Source organism: Schistosoma haematobium, chromosome 2 (assembly GCF_000699445.3).
Source record: "Schistosoma haematobium chromosome 2, whole genome shotgun sequence".
NCBI classification, from domain to species: Eukaryota; Metazoa; Platyhelminthes; class Trematoda; order Strigeidida; family Schistosomatidae; genus Schistosoma; species Schistosoma haematobium.
Window position 1 is genome coordinate 36,343,235 of NC_067197.1, and position 21,574 is coordinate 36,364,808.

The 21,574-nt window shown below is 35.1% G+C and overlaps 1 protein-coding gene across 1 annotated transcript in view; it reads right to left on the bottom strand.

The window, feature by feature from the left end:
* Positions 1-4,918: 4,918 nt before the first annotated feature.
* Positions 4,919-21,574, bottom strand: part of MCM10 (minichromosome maintenance- protein) — a 37,343-nt gene continuing 20,687 nt past the window's right edge. The window contains exons 10-17 of the mRNA XM_035733089.2: positions 18,804-18,940; positions 17,830-17,913; positions 16,762-16,896; positions 14,770-15,594; positions 12,541-12,868; positions 10,636-10,784; positions 7,752-7,794; positions 4,919-6,430 (exon numbers count right to left, since the gene is read on the bottom strand). Of these exons, the coding sequence (XP_035589545.1) occupies positions 6,359-6,430; positions 7,752-7,794; positions 10,636-10,784; positions 12,541-12,868; positions 14,770-15,594; positions 16,762-16,896; positions 17,830-17,913; positions 18,804-18,940 (1,773 nt within the window). The 3' untranslated portion in view covers positions 4,919-6,358. The remainder of the gene's footprint in view (positions 6,431-7,751; positions 7,795-10,635; positions 10,785-12,540; positions 12,869-14,769; positions 15,595-16,761; positions 16,897-17,829; positions 17,914-18,803; positions 18,941-21,574) is intronic.

Below are 21,574 nucleotides of genomic sequence, written 5' to 3' on the forward strand. Positions count from 1 at the left end.
TATTTTCCATGCTTTTTTTGAATATATGTGGAAATCCTTCCACGCATACGTCTCACGTTACGATAATTCGTCACTCCTTAAATATAAAGCTAACAATCTGGTGCCCTCAATTTTTATGACCACTATATTTCTTGGTTTGTATGAGTCATGTTACCCATGATTTTAGTTTTTGTCTTTTCCTTGCTACTAAAGTTTCTTACTAACATAATTACTGGATTTCAGTGAGCGACATGTTGAGTAACTGTATTGTTGATCACTTGTTGAGGTTGGCACTATGTCAAGCCCACATGGGTTATTCCAGTTTCTGGACAGACTAATTTATTCATTCCTCTCAAGCTATATTTTGTCCTTGTCAATTATCAACCCTGGCTGCTTTTACATGACCGTGTGTGTCAACTATTTGCCCTGTTCATCATGTATCTGTAACTTATTTTTATTTGCCTATAAATATCGACTCATGCTTGATTAAGTTGAGTCGGTTCACATACCTTCGACGATTCTTTTCTCTGGTCGTCTGTCTGCATCAAAGATTGTATGGAATATACGTATTAGAAATCCATTCTCTTATTTGACTTCCTTAACTGCGTTATTCACTAACGGAAGTGGAGTCGATAATTATATACAAGGGTAGCCGGGATGTCTTTTTCGATAGCAATCATAATATGAAATTGCAGTCAGATACCGGGGCAATAAACGCTACTGCTTGGCCGAATGATTCTCGTTTGTTAAAATCGTGTATCGCTATTAAAATTTCTGACCATTCACTTGATTGGATTGAATTAATATATTTATTGTGGACAGAGTTACAATACGATCAAACAAGAATGAAGAAACAAAGGCGAACTTGGTGTGAATTACGGTGAAAAGTTCACTTTTGGAGAAATGACTCCTTTTTTCGTCGCAACACAGACCATTTGAGTGAAACACCTATGTGCAGAGGATATTCGTAGACAGATTTAGGTTAAGTACACATTTTAAATTCAACGCTCAGGAATTACGGTTTTTTTTCACAGTACTAAGCCACTACTAATATTAATGAGTAAAATCAAAATATCGACTGATCGTGTTATTCGCTCTTTGTTTATTGAAATATCCATGCCATGATGGCGGTTCATCACATTTTCTAGACACTTACGCCATGCATGTAGCTTCTTGCAGTCTTAATCTACTAATAAAACCTTATCTCTTGTTATTTATTTATTTGAACACATGAATATTGGTACAAGAGAGCGCCAATATATATGCGCCACACAAAACAATGAGAATTCGAAGAGAAATAGAAAAAAAAGCTAAGGAGCGCAAAAGAAAAAGAGAACAATGACGAAGAGATTGGAGTAAGGTAGTGTGGTAGTAACGACGGAACGAAAAGGTACAATCAGAAGAAATCTTTCAGGTAAAGGAGACACAACCACTTTTTATGAAGAAAGTAAAAGAAGGTTACAGCAGGATCGCCACTGGCTTCTATTCTGAGCCATATCTGATAACGTCTCTAGCCATTGTGTAGAACCATCTCTCAGACCCCAACCAGAGAGTCGTGAAGGACCAACAGAAGCTAGTCCTTTGCAGCTTTCTTTCATGCTACGACATCATGTCATGCACTGACCACCTCTCCGCTTCTTCCAACCAGTCCCAGCATCGGCAAACAATGCACGACGTGGAATTCTCTGGGACGACATTCGTAGAACATGCCCAAGCCACCGAAGTCGGTGTTTCAAGATGGTGACGCCAATTGAATTATCGTCTCTGTGCCCGAACACACGATGCCGAACCTCTGCATTACTAACATGGTGTTGCCACTGAATGTCAGCAATCCTTCGGAGACAGCGATGATCGAACACAGAGAGTCGTCTAACGTCATCAACTCGGAGAGACCAGGTTTCACAAGCATAGAGCAAAACTGCTCTCACCGACGCGTTGTAGATCCGACTTTTTACAGCCAGACTAACATCACGAAGGCGCCCAAAATGGCCCAGATTGGCATAAGCCGCTCTGGCTTTCACTATTCGTCCATTGATCTCATCACTCACACCCCCACCAGCACTTATACAGCTACCCAGATACACGAACTTCTCGACTACTTCTATCTGTTCACCATCCAGGGTGAGTACGGGATTGGAATCCTGCCAGTCTTGTAGAAGTACTTTGCACTTCGAAGGTGCAAAGCACATACCATACCTACGGACACTGATTGCCAACTGATTAAGTGCGGATTGCATGCCTTGAGCATTATCGCACAGTAAGACAATATCGTCCGCATACTCAAGGTCGAGAAGTCTTTCTCCAGGCAACAGATCCACACCGCCATTACTTACATCCATCAGAGCTGTTTCCAGAATGTCATCGATGGCAAAGTTGAAGAGGAATGGTGAGATTGGGCAACCCTGCCTAACCCCACTGCTCGAAGGGAACAATGGAGAGAGGTGGTTGTATGCCCTCACTCTACCTGAGGTGTTTGTGTATAGGGTCTTTAAGATGTTAATAAACTTCTCAGGCACACCCTTCTTCAATAGACAATCCCAGAGAACAGTCCTGTCCAACGAATCGAAGGCAGCCCTGATGTCAAGAAACACTACGATTGTTGGCCTTTGAAAAATATGGCGGTGTTCTAACATTAGGCGGAGGGTGAATATATGATCAATACATCCTCGACCAGAACGAAACCCAGCCTGCTCCTCGCGAGTCAATCTTTCTCGGGTTTTGAACAACCTACGAAGAATGACGGAAGCCAATCGCTTGGACGCAATCGGAAGTAAACTTATCCCCCGATAGTTGTTACAGGAACGACGTGAAGCCTTTTTAAAGATAGGGACAACTATCGACTCATTCCATGACGTTGGAACACTCTCTAGTTCCCAAACCTTTGTAAACAACGTCGTCAATTCCTTAGTCAAAAAGTCACCACCATCTTTAAAAAGAGCCGGAGGTAAGTCATCTGGGCCAGGTGATTTGTAACGCTTCAAGAGTTGGATTTCCTTGCGGACTTCCTCCTCATTTGGTGGATCAGTCGTCACCGGCCATGGAGGACAGGACAGTCTGACCGATGTTGCCGGAGCAGCAGGCCAGTTGAACTGCCCTTCGAAAAATTCTGCCCATCTTCCAAGACGTCGATGGATGTTAGTGATTGGCATCCCATCATCCTCTCAGATTGTTTCACTCACACCAGACTTCTTGCTGCCAGTGGATCGGATGAGTTGGAAGAGCTTCCGGTAGTCACCAGATGCAGCTGCTGCTTCCAGCTCATTAGCACGCTTCGACCACCAGGCTTCTCGGTCCTTACGCAAGCTTTGCCCAATTTCCTTACGTAACATCCTTCGTTTATGGTCAAACTCACGGTCACCCGGAGTAGACCGACGGGCTTCAATGAGTTGTAAGTAACCTGGAGAAACCCAGTGCTTAAAAGCGGGACGTTTCGCAAACCCACAACTGACTGATCCCGCCATTTTCATGGCGTCATGCAATTGCAACCAATGCTCGTCCATACTTTTCGGTGGAGTGGTAGCTAGCCTAGAGGCTAGCTCGGTTCGATACTTACTTGCAACAGAAGTTGCAACCAGCTTGCTAACATCAATCCGTTGGTGGCGGTCACTTCGTTGGCCACTGAAAAGTAAGGCAAGATTGGCGCAGACCAAGGCATGGTCAGAGTCCAGATAGGTACTCCAAAAGGAGCGGCAGTCTTGTACACAACCACGCCAGCGGTAGCTGATCGCGATGTGATCAATCTGAGTCCAGGCTTGAGATGCAGAGGGAGGACGCCAGGTGGCACATCGGCGATGACTGTGCCGAAAGTTAGTGCTAGCCAGAAACAGGTTGTGGTCTGTGCACAGTTGCAGTAGACAGTCCCCGTTATCTGACCTGCGACCAACGAGTCCCCATCAGCCACCTAAACGACTCTCTTCTGTACCTAGACGCCCGACCTGAGCATTCAAGTCTCCGGCTAGTACTACAATATCTGTCGAACGCACTTTCTGGAGAAGAACAGATAACCGGTGGTAGAATTCATCCTTGATTGCATCCGGGCTGCAATCTGTCGGGGCATAGGCGGAGATGACGAAAAGACATCGTTTCTCACGCCGATTTCTTCTCACTTTGATGGAACTTTCTAATCTAACAGCACATAACCGACTGTTAATGGGGATCCAATCGACTAGTGCTGCCTCAGCTCTAGCGCTTAGTGCGACACCAACGCCAGCAAGACCAGACGAAGATGCCACAGGGTCCCCGGATAAGCGCACGTAAAACAAGCTTTTGAAGCGACAGATGGAGAGTGAATTTGTAGTACTTCTCCAGAGTCTTGAATACGGGTCTCGGATAGACAACAAACATCAATATTAAGACTTTCCAAAGACATAGCCAGCCCTATCTGTTGTCCGACCTGCATAAATGTGCGAACGTTGAAAGCAGCCAGTTTGAATGGCACACGTGGTTTCAGAAAAACTGCTTCAGTCCTCGTATTCGGTGGTAACATACAATTTTCAACCGGACAGTGACTCGAGAACGTTTAGATACAGTCGAATTTCCACCAAAGACGAGCCGCTGTATAAGTATAAAAGAGGGTGAATAATGTGGAAAATAATAATAATAATAATAATAATAATAATAATGACAATAATAGTAATAATAATAATAGTATTAATAATGACAATAATTTGAATCAATTGATTGTTTTTCGAAGCGAGAAAAGTAGTTTCCATAGACATAGAGATTTCATCATCATCTCTTCTACTAGAAGAGTTCTGCTAAAAAAGTGAGAGTTAAGAGAAGCAGGGAAACAGTAAGCTAGTCAAATACGCTAAGCTGTTACAGAGTAATAATATTACGGAAGATAGGGGATTGGCCTATGATTCGCAGGAAAACTATTTTCTCTTTGATTGATAACCGGTTTTTATTCCTTAGTCATTTATCTAACTAACATATTGTAGTTCAACAGTACCAATCCTACGGAGTACAGAGTACCAATTCCTGCTTTCTTGGAAACTCTAATTTTTTTACCACTTGACCGTAACAATTCTATTAGGTATAAACCAGACTGTATAGTTTGTTCTGAAACGTTTCAGATTGTGTACTACGACCATTGTAACCAAACGGTCATATTTTTAATTTATGGGTAGTTGACTGGTCCGTCATGATTTATATATAAAAAAACATACAAAATATTCCGTGATTCTAGGAGTTCAGAACCCCAAGAACCTTAAACCTAGAAGTTTGGCATACACTCAACTATAATTAGGTAGGTGTTGTGTTATTTACAGGATCCCGAAATCTCAGTAACAGTTCATTCAGTGATGGAGAACAGTTAAGTCAAGAGAGCTTAGACATTAGATATACAAATAGTTGCCTACTAAGTGAATGAAAAACAATGAACTACTTATCTATAATATGTCTTCGTCTTCTCACTGATTTTTATTGAAGACAGTTAAATAATTTATATTGTACTTAAATGTTTTTGCTAATAGCCCTACATCTTTCTATTTTGCTATAACCTGATATTTACTAAGTAAATACAAATACAGTTATATCGGAAGGGGTTTTGTGGAGATTGTAGTAATTTAAACAGTTGAGATCATGAGTCAATTGAAGCTAGAACACCATGGAAAACCTGGAAGCACTGGACGGCCGTTTGGTCCTATTGTGGGACTCCACAGCAGTGCGCATCCACGACTCCGCCTCGCGCCAGGAGCTTAACCAACTAGGCCACTGAGCCGGCATCCAACGGTGTTAATGTCTAACTTCAACTAATCCACGAAATTGAGCGACACATCCACCATTGTCATCAGTGAGTTACTACCTCACAATTATATCGATTTAATAAATCAAAATTACTCCGAAATACATTTTATTCGTTAAACTGGGTTTCTTCTTAAACATTTAACTATTCAGTACAGGATCTAGAACTGAATTAATCAATACAATTCAGCCGAAAAGAAAACAATATTCCTTAAGCTTTCTTTAATCTTCTTATTAATTGAGTGATTTTCTTTCGTTCGATTATAAATAACGTTACCAGTTATATGACTACTTACATAGATCTGCATTGTTCATAAGTTTTAAGCAAAAATATTAATGACTACAAATTATTTCAAATCTTTATATATTTTATACCATACTGTTAAAACAAAATAAATAGACATTATGCTCTACAAAATCTGAGATCACATTAGAGAACCGATGGAATAAAATATCAATAGAAGGATTTACAAAAACATGGAATGCCTCACATATAATAAAAACAAATTTGAAATCACATCTAGTTACACATTATTCTTGAATAGTAACATAAAAAGTTTAAATAAATGCAATATCTATGGAAAATGTTACACGACTATTGTCTACAGTAGTAATGTTAATATGAAAAAAGAAATTAGCTAAGAAATTTCTCTTCAATACCTCGAGGTAAAAGTTGTTCATGGGGTAATAATACACCTTTACGTTCCTTTAAAATGTAAAATAAAATTTTTTAAAAAAAGATTGAGAAATAAAACAACTGAGCACTGTTATTCATAGTTACAAAACAACATGAATTTAAATAGAGTATGGTTCTAAATGACAGTGTTTACAGTACGAAACAATATTATTTTGAATAACTATTAATATTAACTGTCATTAACACATAAATAAATCCATCGCCTCTGATACTGATCAAAAGTAAGAAATCAGATAATTATAATGCATATTGAAAGGTATTTTTTGATGGAGTTTTGTTTTCTGAGCTGGATGATTTGGTCGTGGAGCTTTCATCGTTCTTCTAAACGACATTATCAACACATCAGCATCTGGAGTTTGTGCCGATGATGACGTTCAGAAGAACGATGAAAGCTCCACGACCAAATCATCCAGCTCAGAAAACAAAACTCCATCAAAATCATCCACCTGAACTACAAATCTTCTCCATCATATTGAGAGGTCATTTAATGCAATATTATATCTGTAGAATAGAGGGTCATTTAAATCAATAGTATGCATCATTTAGTTCTGGTTTGAAATTTTAAATTTATTTCTGATCTATATATTATTCAGAATATTCAACTGTAAATTCCCATCCTTTAAATATACCACTTTACCTGGAACATTTTACAGGAAGTTGCGTATCAAATAGTTGGAGAACTTGAAAACATTAAGATTCCACAATGATTACACACATTAATTATTGAATGGCATAGTAAACATCTTTTGACTTCGTGCGAATGTTTTACTTAAGTGTGATTGTCATTTGATGCAGTAGAATCAAATAATATTATGTAACGCAAAATCGCTATAATTGATGCGATATTGAAAAAGTTTCTAAATTAATACAACCTGTCACAAAAAGAGGGAAGACCTATTACTAAAAAATATTCTACAAACGAATCAATCAGATTTCAGGTCGTGAATTCAAAGTCACAACGAATGAATTTGAACCACAATGTTGACTATAGATAGCTCAATTGACAATTTTAATAACGATGTTATGATACAGCATATACGAAACATAAGACTGTTAGGAAATGATATTATGTATGGTCGTGGTCACCAAATGAAATCTAGAAAATGTGCAGAGTCACGAGGTGAAGACGAGTTTGCATGTAATGTATAATTCACGTATGTCACCCGCATTCTGACTGGTCGAAATCGACTTTGCTTTGTCAAGGTCAGTTTAGGAGACTATGAAATATTTTTACCGAAATGTCTTGAGATAGTCTAATAGCCATAAAGTGAATATTAGCTAATAAGTAACAGAAAACACGTTGACTATATATTTTTAAATAATTGCTTACCTTCATTATTCCAGTTTTTTCAAACAAAGATTCACCACAATGTCTAAACGAAATAGAAATTCCGTGAAAATGTAAGCAATGTGGTCATATAATGTTTGGGGCATATATATAGAAATATATTCTTTCAGATAAGATTAGGAAACAAGATGAGAAAACTTGAAGGCTAGAGAGATTTGGGTAGCACAGTGTAAACGATTAAGTTAATTAAGTACTCATATAGTTCAACGGATGACGCAATTTTCTTTCTAGTAGAATAATGAATGCTGATTAAGAGAAGTAGGTATCACTAACACAAATAAACATTGAGAAGTAAAACAATGAGTACGTTGTTAGTAAGAATAGTGACAACGAGGAAAATTAGTGCCTTCATACTCACCGGTAAAAAAAAATTAATTAATGGAAAATAAGTGATCATGAATTGTTGTTTACAGAGTTGATTTGAATTTACTAGTAAAAAAAGACAATGTAATAATTAATTCCGATGTATTTTCCTAATGTCAGATGTTTGGGAGCGATTATGATAAAACCATGATCAGAAATAACGAGATTGAAACCATCAACTATGAATTACAATGAAGGAATCAATGTTGCGAACAGTGGTTCGAAAAAAGTAAGTGAATTGGTCAGTAATGGATGTTATTAGTATGGGGGATTTGTGAAGGTTGTAGTATTTTCACAGTTGAAATGATTAATGTTAGACAACTATTAAAAACCTGGAAGCACTGAATGGCCGTTTCATCCTATTATGGGACTCCTCAGCGATGCTGATCTACGATCCCATATACGAGGACTGAACCCAGGAACTACGGTTTCGGGTGCGAACGCTTAACCTCAAGACCACTGGATCAGCGTCCCAAGCTGCTTATGTAGAACTCCAATCAATCCATCATCTTGTGCAACTCCTCATCCGTTGCCTGCGGTGGATAACTGTCTGACATTCATGGAGTTTTGTTTTCATATATTTCGCCATTTATCACTACAGATAGTTTCTTAATTAGGCTTATATCAAACAGTGAAGTCTAACATATTTAAAGTAAGAGCAGTTATATTGTTTTAACAAAGAACTGTGTTGTTTAAATAAATATTATCCTATTCATAATGATAAGGAAGTGGGAGAAATGATCAGGAATGAAAAGTGCCTATGAATAGTTTTATTCCATACTGAAAAGTATATTATTACTTCAAATAGTAAACTGGAAAAGATACTCACTGCATATTATGGTTGAAGAAACAGTTAAGATTATCTGATAAAGAGTTTCAGCATTATTTGTAATATACCTTCAATTCTTCTAATTCATTATTTCTCAGGCGTTACTGCCTTGAATAATACTTGTATAAACGAATTATTCCAAACTAAATGTAGATCACTGGTATAACAAAACTGTTATATCACCAGTAAATCATAAATAATTCCAAAATAGTGTAAATTCCAAGATTTGTGAGTGTAATTGGTGATTATTTTAAACATACATACACACTTTGCGATATTTACCATTTTTCTGAATGATTAATCACCTAATTGGAATGATTATATTCAGTGAAAATATGGTTTACGGTGAGTAAAGAAACATCAGAAAATTTAGTTTTTCTACAGATTTCTACAGATATATTATTTTTATTAGTGATTATATTAAGCTTTCATTTGATGCGAATATTCGTAAGAAGCCTCATCGAAAAAGGTTCAGAATACCTGGTTGGCATCCGCGTGATTATTTCAACATGTAGTTGGAGACATTTGGTAACATGGCTCGGAATGGATTGTTATGGCGTAAATACATTCCCTCTTTGTCGTCGCTTAGATCTTGAGTTCTAGAGTTATCTAACATTTTTTATTCCGCGAATTTATTATTTCTTTTTGAATAATATTATTGATGACTACTGTTTTTTACTAAAACTGATAAACTTATTGCATTCTACTAGTCTAATGTTTGTTTGATAGTATCATCTCGTTGTACCGATATGATGTGACATCTTAGATCGACGATGCACAAGTGTCAGGTTCTACGTTGATTATGAGTGACTGCATGATGTTGCAATATTGAGTGGGTACAAACAAAAGTAAAAATTCAAAATAGTAATGAACACTGAATCGTCAATGAAATGAATCTATCGGAGAGGCGACATGATATAATATCACTGATATCAATGTGTGCAGATAACCATAGACATAAATTGGATAGAATAAACGTCGAAATTACGGATGGAGAAAACTCTAAGAATGTCAGAAAATTTCTAGAAGCATGGGATTCAGATTAATTAGTGATCAATAGCCACACAGATATAGACCCAAGTTTTGAACCTATATGGAAGAGGTCAATCAAACACAAAGTCAGAAGTTAACCGATAAAAACACCCAACGTAAGTAAAAGGACAAACGAAGACAACAAAATCCATGGGAACAGCCAAACACCAACAAGGTCACTGGGACGAAGTGACATAACATTTATTGAATAATTGGAAAAATTCACTTCTACATGAAGTAGGCGCTGAAGTTTTGAATGCAAGCTTCGCAATTAAACCATCTAGCTAATAGAACACATCATCAACAGAGAAAAGTGAATATTGACCTAAAACCTAGTATCAATTGAAATGATATACTTGCACTGAAGCAACTGTTCTGTGAGTGTTGTGCATTATAGATAAAATATCAATCATATAAAAAATTTCATTGTTCATATCGTAAGATGTACACAAACATACCAAACAGGTTTGATCAAACATGTGCAAACTAATAGGTCAAGCTTAAATGATGGCTTATTGGAGTAGATGTTGAGTAATTCACAAAACTCATCTAGAAGAATTGACTACGTACGGAAAAATTTTTAAACATTTTATCACACACATAAAAGGAACAATAACCACAGCAATTTTTATTGTAACTCACTGGCATGGTTTTGAAGGATAACGATCTAATGATACAGTTCGTTTTGAACACTGACGACAACGAAAATAATGTTTAAAACCCTTCAAATATTTAATTTGGTGATTACTGGTACGACAGTTAGGAGCTGTTTTAAGAGCACGATAATTACACTGAAAACAGAAAAAAAGAATAATCATATTAGAGGATCTTGAAGAAGTAGTTAATTAAACAATATTTTTGATCATGAAAATGTAGGTAGAGGAGAGTGAGCATTAAAAATTATATTGTTCAAAATCAGAAAATTTTTCCCCTAAAACAACCTAAGTGTTTCTTTTTTCATAATTTACACGTTAGCCAGTTAGTCAGACGCAACTCAGAACCTAGCACATATGTGTATCAGTTCAGGTTACTACACTACACCGGTAAAGAATGATAAAACTGTCTAGACAGAAACCAGAGTAGTAGAGTTAGCGACACCATTGGGAGTAGTAGGAAAGACTAGGTATAGATAATATGGTTCAAAGAGAATGGACCCGATGGATAAAAAAGTATAAGATAATTTTTAAAATCAAAACTTATGAGAATACAAAAATGAATAAACCTGAACGCTTGCGACTGATTATGAGCCATACCACCCGAAGCCTCTAAACGATGATTACGATAGTCACTAGGATCGCAATCATGCATTATGTACCTAACATAACCTCATCTAACTGTTAATGACGAACTGATATCACATTTTGTTATGGTGGCTATCTGCTTTCTTACTACCTACTGCTACACCAATAAACATAGTCTTTAGAGGTGGGCACCGGCTGGGGATACTTAAAACATGTATGTACTTCACAAATAGTTTTAACAAAATTAAATAAGGAAGCAAACACTCTATGAACATGATGATGAAATTCAGTAAGAAAACGAGATGTAGAATACTGGTGGTAATCTTACGGAGCATGACTTTTACACTGTTAAACTAAGTAGTTAAGTTATGACTGGGAAGTGGAAAGTTATAACTTGACTGGAGTTTTACAGAAACTCAGCTTTTATCGACCAAACAAAAAATTAGATTGGTGGAACTTCATGATAATTGACGGAAGATTAAAGACGATTGGAAAAATATAACTATGGTTTTATGGTGTTTAGCAATGCTACACGTTGATTGTTGTGGAAAATTTTTGAGCCAATCAGAAAGTAGAAATCAGGCTGTTAAAACAAATGTTTAAACTATAAAACTCATTGTAACTTATTGGCTCGATCACTAGAAAATAGCAATTAACAGAGACCGATAAAAATCATATACTGAATACCAGGGCAAATTTTCATCTTTACCTACCGGGTCCATGCACCAGACATTCGCTTTTCGTCCTCTTAATTTCGTAAGCAACACCTCCCCCACGAGAAGCCAGTGGGTAGGACTACCTTAGGAGCGGTTATATTGCGTGGTCATATGAAAGTATTTCGAGAGGGAGAGCGGAACCTCCTCCCTCTCGATCGTACAACGGAATTTGCGAATCAACTGAGGATAAATTCAATTTGACGTGAAAACTAACACGGAATGTTTCTACATCACTTTGGAATAGATCAAGTAAATTACGGAAGAAATAAGGGGAACATCAAACAAAATTCATATAAGAATTTGGCACCAAACGATCAACCACGCAAGCACAAAACTTCAATTCATTGACATAATCCATATTTTCCAATAAAGTATAAAACACACTTACAATCACAGGTGTGATATCATGGTGGTTACAGTACTTGACTTTTAATAATTAGATTACAGGTTCGATCCCACCTAGTTCAGTTTGGGCAGTTCAGATAGTATTAATAGTTTTCTAACTAAAAATATTTAGTCAAAAGACGAATACATAAACTTATACCTGGTAAATTTGAGTTGCATAATAAAAAATATTCAATAATGTTTACCGTTTCACATATTACATATGTACATGCTTCTTTATTTTGATTTACAAGTTTCTGTTCAAATTCATCACGTTTTTCTAAATTATTCAGACAAATTTGTTCAGTTTGATTTTCAAGTACATCAACTAGATTTTTATGCGCTGAACCTTTATTAATTTGTTTAGCTAATTCATTTAACTTTTTTGCACGATTTTCTTTCAATAATTTTCGAGTTGTTTCATCATTTGAAATACTTTTTGAATGCTGATTAGTTGATACATCTAATAAAGATAATGAAGAAGTGAGTTTTGCACGTTTTGAAGGATTATTATCCAGAATTTCAGATAAAACCCTGTATAAAAGTAGATGCATGAGAAAAATTAATGTATAAGGTGGAAGATAGAATCTTATTATTTAAATCACCCCTAGTAAGCGATCGTGATGAATAAAGTCAAATAAATCTAAAATTAAAATTAAAGTTCACAAATGACATTGAATAAGAGTTTCAATGGTTCATAAAATACTTAAAAATGGGAAATGTGGGTCAGTAGGTGATAAATTAATAGTCTAAAGGCGACAAACACACCACGAAGCACTAGGGAGGCACCATTTGTTTTTTTATGTTAACACATAGATATTGGTACAATGAGGCACCAAATACATAAGCGCCACACAAATCTCATTCGATATGTGTGAGGGCTGTGATACTGCTCGGGTGCCCAAACCGAAGCAGCGTAAGGAGATGCAGTCCCATAGTAGCCGGTGACCAACGATTGGATCATACGCCATTTGTTCTTTCAGGATACTGGAGCCCATGTGCACCATTGCTTTAGAATCAGGGTTTTCCAACTCCACTAGGTGGACTCTCCATGTCCACCAGCCCGGTTAAAGCGCCGGACATTCGCTTTTCGTCCTCTCATTTTTGTAAACAACACCCCCGCCACGAGAAAGCAGTGAGTAGGACTTCCCCGGGCAGAGGTTATATACGCGTGGCCATGTGAGAGCATTTCGAGAGGGAGAGCGGACTCTTCCCACTCTCGGCCGTATCAACGTGTTTGGGGGCGAAACCCTAAGGTGTTAAGTTCGAGTCAAGGAAGTTGGAAGTGAAGTTCCAATCGCACATAAATATATATCAATATTCAATTTTTATGAGCATAAATTATTCAACGCCCCCAAATGCCCTGGTACGGCCGAGAATGGCGAGAGTCTGCTCTCCCTCTCGAAATGCTCTCACATGGCCACAAGTATATATAGCCTCTGCCAGGGAAGTCCTACTCACTACCTTCTCGTGGCGGGGTGTTGTTTACGAAAATGAGAGGACGAAAAGCGAATGTCCGGCGCTTTAACCGAATTCCAAATCAATGGTGCACATGGGCTCCAGTATCCTGCGGGAACAAATGGCGTACGAACCAATTGTTGGTCACCGGCTTCCATGGAACTGCATCTCCTTACGATGCTCCACTGCTTTGTGGATCAGACCTTCAGATCGAAGGCTCGGGATGTGGCCCCCTAAGAAAATCACCTGTTTCGGTTTGGGCACCCGAGCAGTATCACAGCCCTCACACATATCGAATGAGATTTGTGTGGCGCATATGTATTTGGTGCCTCCTTGTACCAATATCTATGTGTTAAAATAAATAAATAAATAAAATTATTCAACAGCTCTAATACTAACCGATAGTATCTCAATATATCCAGGTGGACATATTTGATTTTATGAATGCCTAAACGATTAGATTACGGATTCTAGATAATAATACTTTCATGAATAAAATTAAGTACATAACCATAAAACATTTTTAGCTGAAATTGCATGAAGGCTAAACATAGATTTAAAGCTAATCATTGTTAATGGTATATGAGACAAATATTAAAATTACATATTCTTGGTATTACATGATTAAGTATGTCATCTTAAGAGTTGATGCACGACAGGAGTAGAAATACCCTTAATCATATTGTATTAAGTACTCAAAATAAATAGATATGAAGAATATACTTTCGAACTCCTTGTTCGATTAGTATTCATAAAAGAGGAACATCTATGAACTTTGTGTAGCCGGTTTTTTCTCAAGATTCCGAAATGACAAATTTTTTTGGTGGAAAAAAATCACCTTTTAAGATCGAATTGAGAGACCGAAAAAAATCAAATGTTTTATTATTTGATGATTGATTTAAGCAAACTTTGACTTTTTTATGTACGATTTATTAAATCCTACTCAACTAACGAAAAAAAGTAAAACAAATACTTACGACACTTTTGAACAAGATGATACCTTCGAAAAATTTGCTTTCCGTTTCAAAGTTTCCTTTTCAATCATTTTATTCACACCTCCTTGAGCATTTACTAAAGCTGTAGCACGCAAACGTGCTGCATCTTTTATGAATGATGATGATGATGACACGGATCGTGACAATCTTGTCTGAGAACTAGTCGTCAATGGTACAGGACCCAAATCTATAAATTGTTCTGATGTATTACTCAGACCAGGTTTGATATTGGTAGGCAGTGTCGATACAGAATGTTTGTGTTTCTCATTAATATTGGAGAAAAATTCAGCAAATGTTACAGGAGATGGTGAATTTAGACGTGAGCTTGATTCTTGAGAATTGTTTATAGATTTTTCAGAATTCGACTTATTCACGGATCGTTTAGTAGCAGTTTTGGATATAGCGGAGACAGTGCCATTTTCACTTTCTTGTTCTAAATGCCTCAATAAATTTAAAGAACCAGCAGATGGTCGACGTAGTACAGATACAAGTTTGTTTTCTGCTTCATTAAGTTCAGTTGTTACTTGATCATTGTGATTTGGAATGTTTTTTTCTGAGTTTTCTTTAGTTACCTTCTTACTACTTTGATTAAGAGTAATTGGAGAATCCTTTCCTGTAATTAATGGGATATCCTTGTTAGATAAATTTGAGTTTTGATTATTATCCGCTGATGAAGAGGATTGGGATGATGATGATCCTTGCGATGTTTTAGTTATTTCTGGATTTTTACCTAATCCAATAGATGTATCTACTTGATAACCAGCCGCTTTTAATTTGGTCAGACTAAGTTTAACTTTGGCTAAAGATCTAATCCAAAAGACAGAAAATAATATGGAGATAGGAAAAATGATAAAAATATGCATTATTCGACAGAATGAAACAACAATAATAACGTTAGGTCTAAAAAAGAAAACAACTAGAGATTTAGTGGTAATATGTTACATTGAAACAAGTGAGGAGTTCTGGACCATGATGATATAACTATCCAGTTCCTTGATTTAGTATTTTGTACGGAATACTTAGTTTTTAACTTTTATCCTCAGAATTTCAGGGACTCTCCTTGAAGTCCATTAGTAGATGATTATTATTGAAATAAGAGTTATGGAAATCGATAACATGATACAGCAAATAGACGGATAGCATGTGTACTGGTGTCTTACATTAGGATAATACAGTCGTTTAGTATATCTTGGTTTTTAATAATTTCGTAAATGATCACAGTCTATAATAAAAACTTACATTAAATTGTACTCTTCAATTCACAGGTCGTGTTTTAGTGACCAGTGGCTTCACTATCATAATTAAATAAATCTACAAACATTTTGGTGTTCCCATATACTTTATTTGATATTTATAATCAATAGGTTATTGGTCAGTAGCCAATGTCACTTATTGTTAGTCAATAGTGTTGATTGCATTCAACCGATTAAGCATAAAATCTAACTACCAAATTAACTCAGTGGGGAGAATCAAACTGGGAAGATGTCTACATGATAATTGATAACAATCACGGGAGACTAACAATTAGTGCACTTGTTGTCGATTCGCAACAGTCATTTAACATTACTGATATAGACCAGATTTCTGTTATGTTTTTGATTAATATACCTTTACAATAAAACTTTTGATTTTAAATTTCCACATACTACTACTTTATTTCCCATGAATATTTTATCCCGTTTACAGAAACAAAATGTAGGAAGTGAGCATAACGCAGATAACAAAACTTTAAAAAAAATTAAATAGAACTGAAATGAAATTGTCTTGGAAAAACTACTTTACTGAAGTATTGATTTCTCTGTCATCATTCAAAGGCAAATGTTTTTGAGTTGAAGCAAAATAACAGCAAATGTAACAGATCGCAATACACAGAAATAACATATTTCTCAATGTTTAGTGTTACAAAAAAAACAATTTTTGGAAAATATAAAAATCAACAATTCTATGTATGATAAATTTTATCCTACCACGTACACAACAGATTTGTAGCAGTTATCAACCAAATAATTTGTATTTATGGGAAGAGTAAATACACCTGGTTCAGGTGTGTCTGGGAGACGATCACCAGTGTATCGTGATTTTCGTTGTTGTCCACTGAATCCTGGTAAACTATTGTAAAAAAAAATAATGAAGAGATGTCTAGAACGAAAGTTGGTATATAATCCAAAAAACCCTAAAAAAACAAAAGGTATCAGTATTAAAAAAATAAAGTTAATTATGTTCTCAAGAAAGATTTTACATCTTATGAAAATAACATATGACAGTTAATAGAAATAAATTTATTTGTGTGAAGCTTAGAAATGTACATGAATAGAATAAGAAGTCCTAGTTTGTGTGAAGCTTTTTTGACAAAGATCTCCAGAAGAATTGAATTTGAGCTAAAAGTAATTCAGTTAGATATCAATCGAATTATTCAAGATTGACATTGATTGCCAATTCTTGTGGATTATAAAATTTTATCAACCGAATAATTGTCACTGAATACAATATCACAGTGAATTAACCAATAGAAATACATTCAAAATTAAATAACTTATTACCACTGAAGATACATTAAAAGTCATTAAATAGAGTTTACAGTTTATTCTATGCACGTAACTTAGTTTGATGTAACTCTAAACCTATGTTTAGTTTTGAGGCAGATTTCATTTAGTACGATAGTCAATTGTTATTGGGTATCTAACTAAACTAGGGGTAGAGGGTAGTTTGAATATGAAAATCTACATTTTGAATTAAGAAAGGACTTTCTAACAATATGATGTCATTAGGTTTTATTGCTATCAGTTCATTATTTAAGAATCTACAGAGATATGAACTGCGCTATCGTATTATGATGTAAGTGTTTAGATCTTGTTAACAAAAGTGACATTCAAAGTAATAAAATAAATCAAACCATTAAACTGTAGTATATATATATATATATATATATATATATATATATATATATATATATATATATATATATATAATGTATGACATTAAAGAGTTAGAGTTACAGCGTTATTTACACGAAGAGATTATCATATAATGAAGTTTTATTACCTTGCACTTACAAATCCTGGACGAGATGTACTTGCCTCTATATAAGCTTTTTTCACATGAAAATCACAGAAGCGACAAATGCTTCTGAAGATACAAAATAAATAAAAACACACAGGATACATGAAGCATTAAAAGAACATCAAAAACCTACAACAATTAGTACTAAATTCATGAAAAATTAGTAACTTTTATTCTTAAATTTTAAATAAACATCTGAATTTATTGTCTTAGTACATGATAGTTAATCCCCAACCACAGCTGCTATTTTAACAGTGGTCAACCTTATCTACTAGAGAACCCAATAGATCTAAATTATCTGAAAAATTTGTTGTTTTAGATCCTACTATGACAGGTAAGTTGGCTGGAGAATGGTATGAGCAACTAAGGAATGATAACCTTTAACACCACTCAAGATGACACATATACGATTACTGACTAATCAGTATAAAAATTGAAATTAGTATCCCAGCTGATGATCATCAGGACTTTATTACTTCGGTTGATACTTTAAAATTTACTAATAACTCTTAACATATAATGGTAGATCTACTGAATTTGCAATGAACTGTGCAGGAAAATCAAGTAGCAATTAAATTCAAACGTTCACATATAACTCTATCTTAAAACAGTTGTATACGAAATATATCAACTAATGAGAAGCACTTAATTTCAAATAAATTAAGCCTTCAGTAGTAATTTGATAATAAAATAATGATATATTTGTAATATTTCACTTTAAAAAAAATTGGGTTTCGAATAAAGAAAACTTAATTATTTACTCTGATGAGGTAACTTATACTAAGTTACGAAACGTGAGAAATTCAAATTTCTATTTACAAATATATCATTATTTTATGATTAAGTAACCATTAAATCTAATCTTGACAGGAAATCACAAAGTTTAAACATTCATAAAATTATTAATAATTAAACGTTAAACAGAAAAGATAAAGAAAAGAACATAATCCATTTACTTGTTGATAACATGAAAACATGATTGACCAGATTTTGTTGTTGCATTACAAATTCCATAATCAGGTGATTCACCTAAAATCATAGCATGTAATGGTGATTCCAATGTAATACTAACATCTTTATCATCTGTAAATGACTAAATTGGAAATATGAATTGTAAAAGAAAGAAAACAAAAACAGATTAAACAATGGTCAACTTAAATTTGATCTAATTTAATGAATATGCTTACATAGATGACTATCCTTAAGTTTTAGACAAAAAAATGTTACAAAGTTTGAGAACTAGTGATTATATATTGTTGTTTAAAGTGAAGTAGATGAAGAGGGATTATAATCTGTAATAAATGGATTGAGACACCAATTGTTTATTTACTGAGTTAACAATCCAATTACTTAATGATTAAGGTTAAAAAATTTTAAAAGAAGGGAAAAAACAAGCTTAATAAATCAAGATATTGAACTTTTGTTTCTTGTAAATGTATGTAGTTATTCTGCTTATTAATTTAAAAAGGAAATCAGTAACTGATTCTTAAAGAAATTCTTTCCCGTACATCAGTATTTATAAATTAACTGTGAATACACGTACTGAGTATATTGCTTAGTTTCAATAATTATCTTTATTATTTTGTACTACTTTTAAAAGCTACTATGATATGTGTAAGTTTAGGAACTTTGTTATAAACAGTTTGTTCTTAGAATACTTGAAACATAGCATGAAGTGATGAACCATGATGAAAATTTCTAGAACATCTTCAAACTTTTCACATAACTTTAAGTAAAACGGAACACAATTGAAAGAAAGCATAATAATTTCTTGATTTTTTTAAAAACCAAATCTTAATTTGTAGTGTCGACACGATTAAAACTAATTGAAAAGTGACATGACTAGATTTATTCTTAAAAAGACTTTCCCAACTTCACAGATTATTCTCGCTCACATGTTGGAGTTAGGTATCAATTTCTGATCAATAAACAAGCAAAGGTTCACGCACTCGCTTTCGAGCTTATTTATTTATCTAGACACATAAAACTGGTACAACGGGGCACCAGATACATATGCGCCACACAAATCTCATTCGATATGTGTAAGGGCTGTGATACTGCCCGGGTGCCCAAACAGAAGTAGGTGGTTTTCTTACGGGGTCACACCCCGAGCCTTCGACCTGAAGGTCTAATCCACATGGCAGTGGAGCATCGTAAGGAGATGCAGTTCCATGGAAGCCGGTGACCAAAAATAAGTTCATACGCCATTTGTCCCCTCAGGGTAATGGAGCTCATGTGCACCACTGAAATCAGGGTTTTCCAACTCCCCTAGGTGGACTCTTCGTGTCCACAAACCCGGTTAAAGCACCGGACATTTGCTTTTTAGCTACACACATTCAAAAAATTAAAGCAGATCTACGAAAGCAAATTTATAACAATATTCTTGAGGTTTAGTGTTATTCGACAACCAGCTATTGAAATACTGACAGCATTCAAATTACGATTTCAAATACTCTGAAGGCTCGAGTATTGCAACAAATCAAAATGTTTGCAATATCAAGCTAGCAGTATTTATGTTTACAATTATTTCAATGAACGTCCTAACAAACACGTAGTGTTTGAGGAAAGGGAAATGAATGTATCTGTCTAGTAAACAAAAACGTCATCGTTCAGGAACACTAATTCGCGAAATTACAGTAATTTAAAAACGGTAGGATTTTACTTTAAGAAACACCAGGCCTTTTATAAACTGTTTGGTGAGTGATGTTAAAAAGACCTTGAGAATGTCCACCTACATACTACGGTTAAATGAGGGTTAAAAACCAGTGTGAGGAATTAGGAATAATATCTAAAGTTGATAGTTAAGGTTAGGAATTAAATTTAAAGTTTTCATCACGAACTGACATCAGCTATAATGCCAAAAGAAAGAATTAATTTCGCGCCAAAATTCAAGACCTGTTATCGTAAATCTGATTCGTTCATCCATAAATTATAGTCTTACCGACTATCTTTGATTTTATTTTGTACGGTAATTATAAGCTCTATATTCAGTTGAAATATCTACATAATTTTCGAGAATGAACACAAGCTATAACATTTCTCCTACAAATCATCGCAATCCAAATGCTTACTACTTAACATATATAAAGTAGTACAGAGTAACAGGTAACAAAATATTAAATGTTTCAAAAGTATCTCATTCCTTCGTTAAAATTGTAGTTCACTAAGAGTACTTGATTTATTGTTTAGGTGATTACTGAGTGGCATTGTCTTAGATACACTAACCATAATGTTCATTAAACTCGTAAAGAGAGGTCAAATTAAACTTACTGAATACTTTTTGTTTATGTGAGATAACTTTTCTATAGATTAAGCTTGTTGATAATAAAATACAATTTGTACTGGGATGCTGTAAGATATTTGTCAGGATCTATTAAATTAATTGACATTATTGTCAAAGACAATTTACAAGTTTTCTCTTTAATTATCCAGGCACAAAAAACAATCTGTTTCAACTATGAAGATTTATGGAGATTGTAGTATTTTCACACTAGTAATTACAAGTCGATCTAAGCTAGATCAACATTGGAAACCTGGAAGCACGGAACGGCCGTTTTGTCCTAGTATGGGACTCCTTAGCAGCGCGCATGCACGACATCGCGCACAGGACTCAAACACAAGACCTTCAGTCTCGCGCAGGAACGCTGAACCACTGACCACCATTAGACAAGGGTGGATGGAAGTAGGAACTACAATGAGAAAAATGTTAATACACTTATAATTTTTA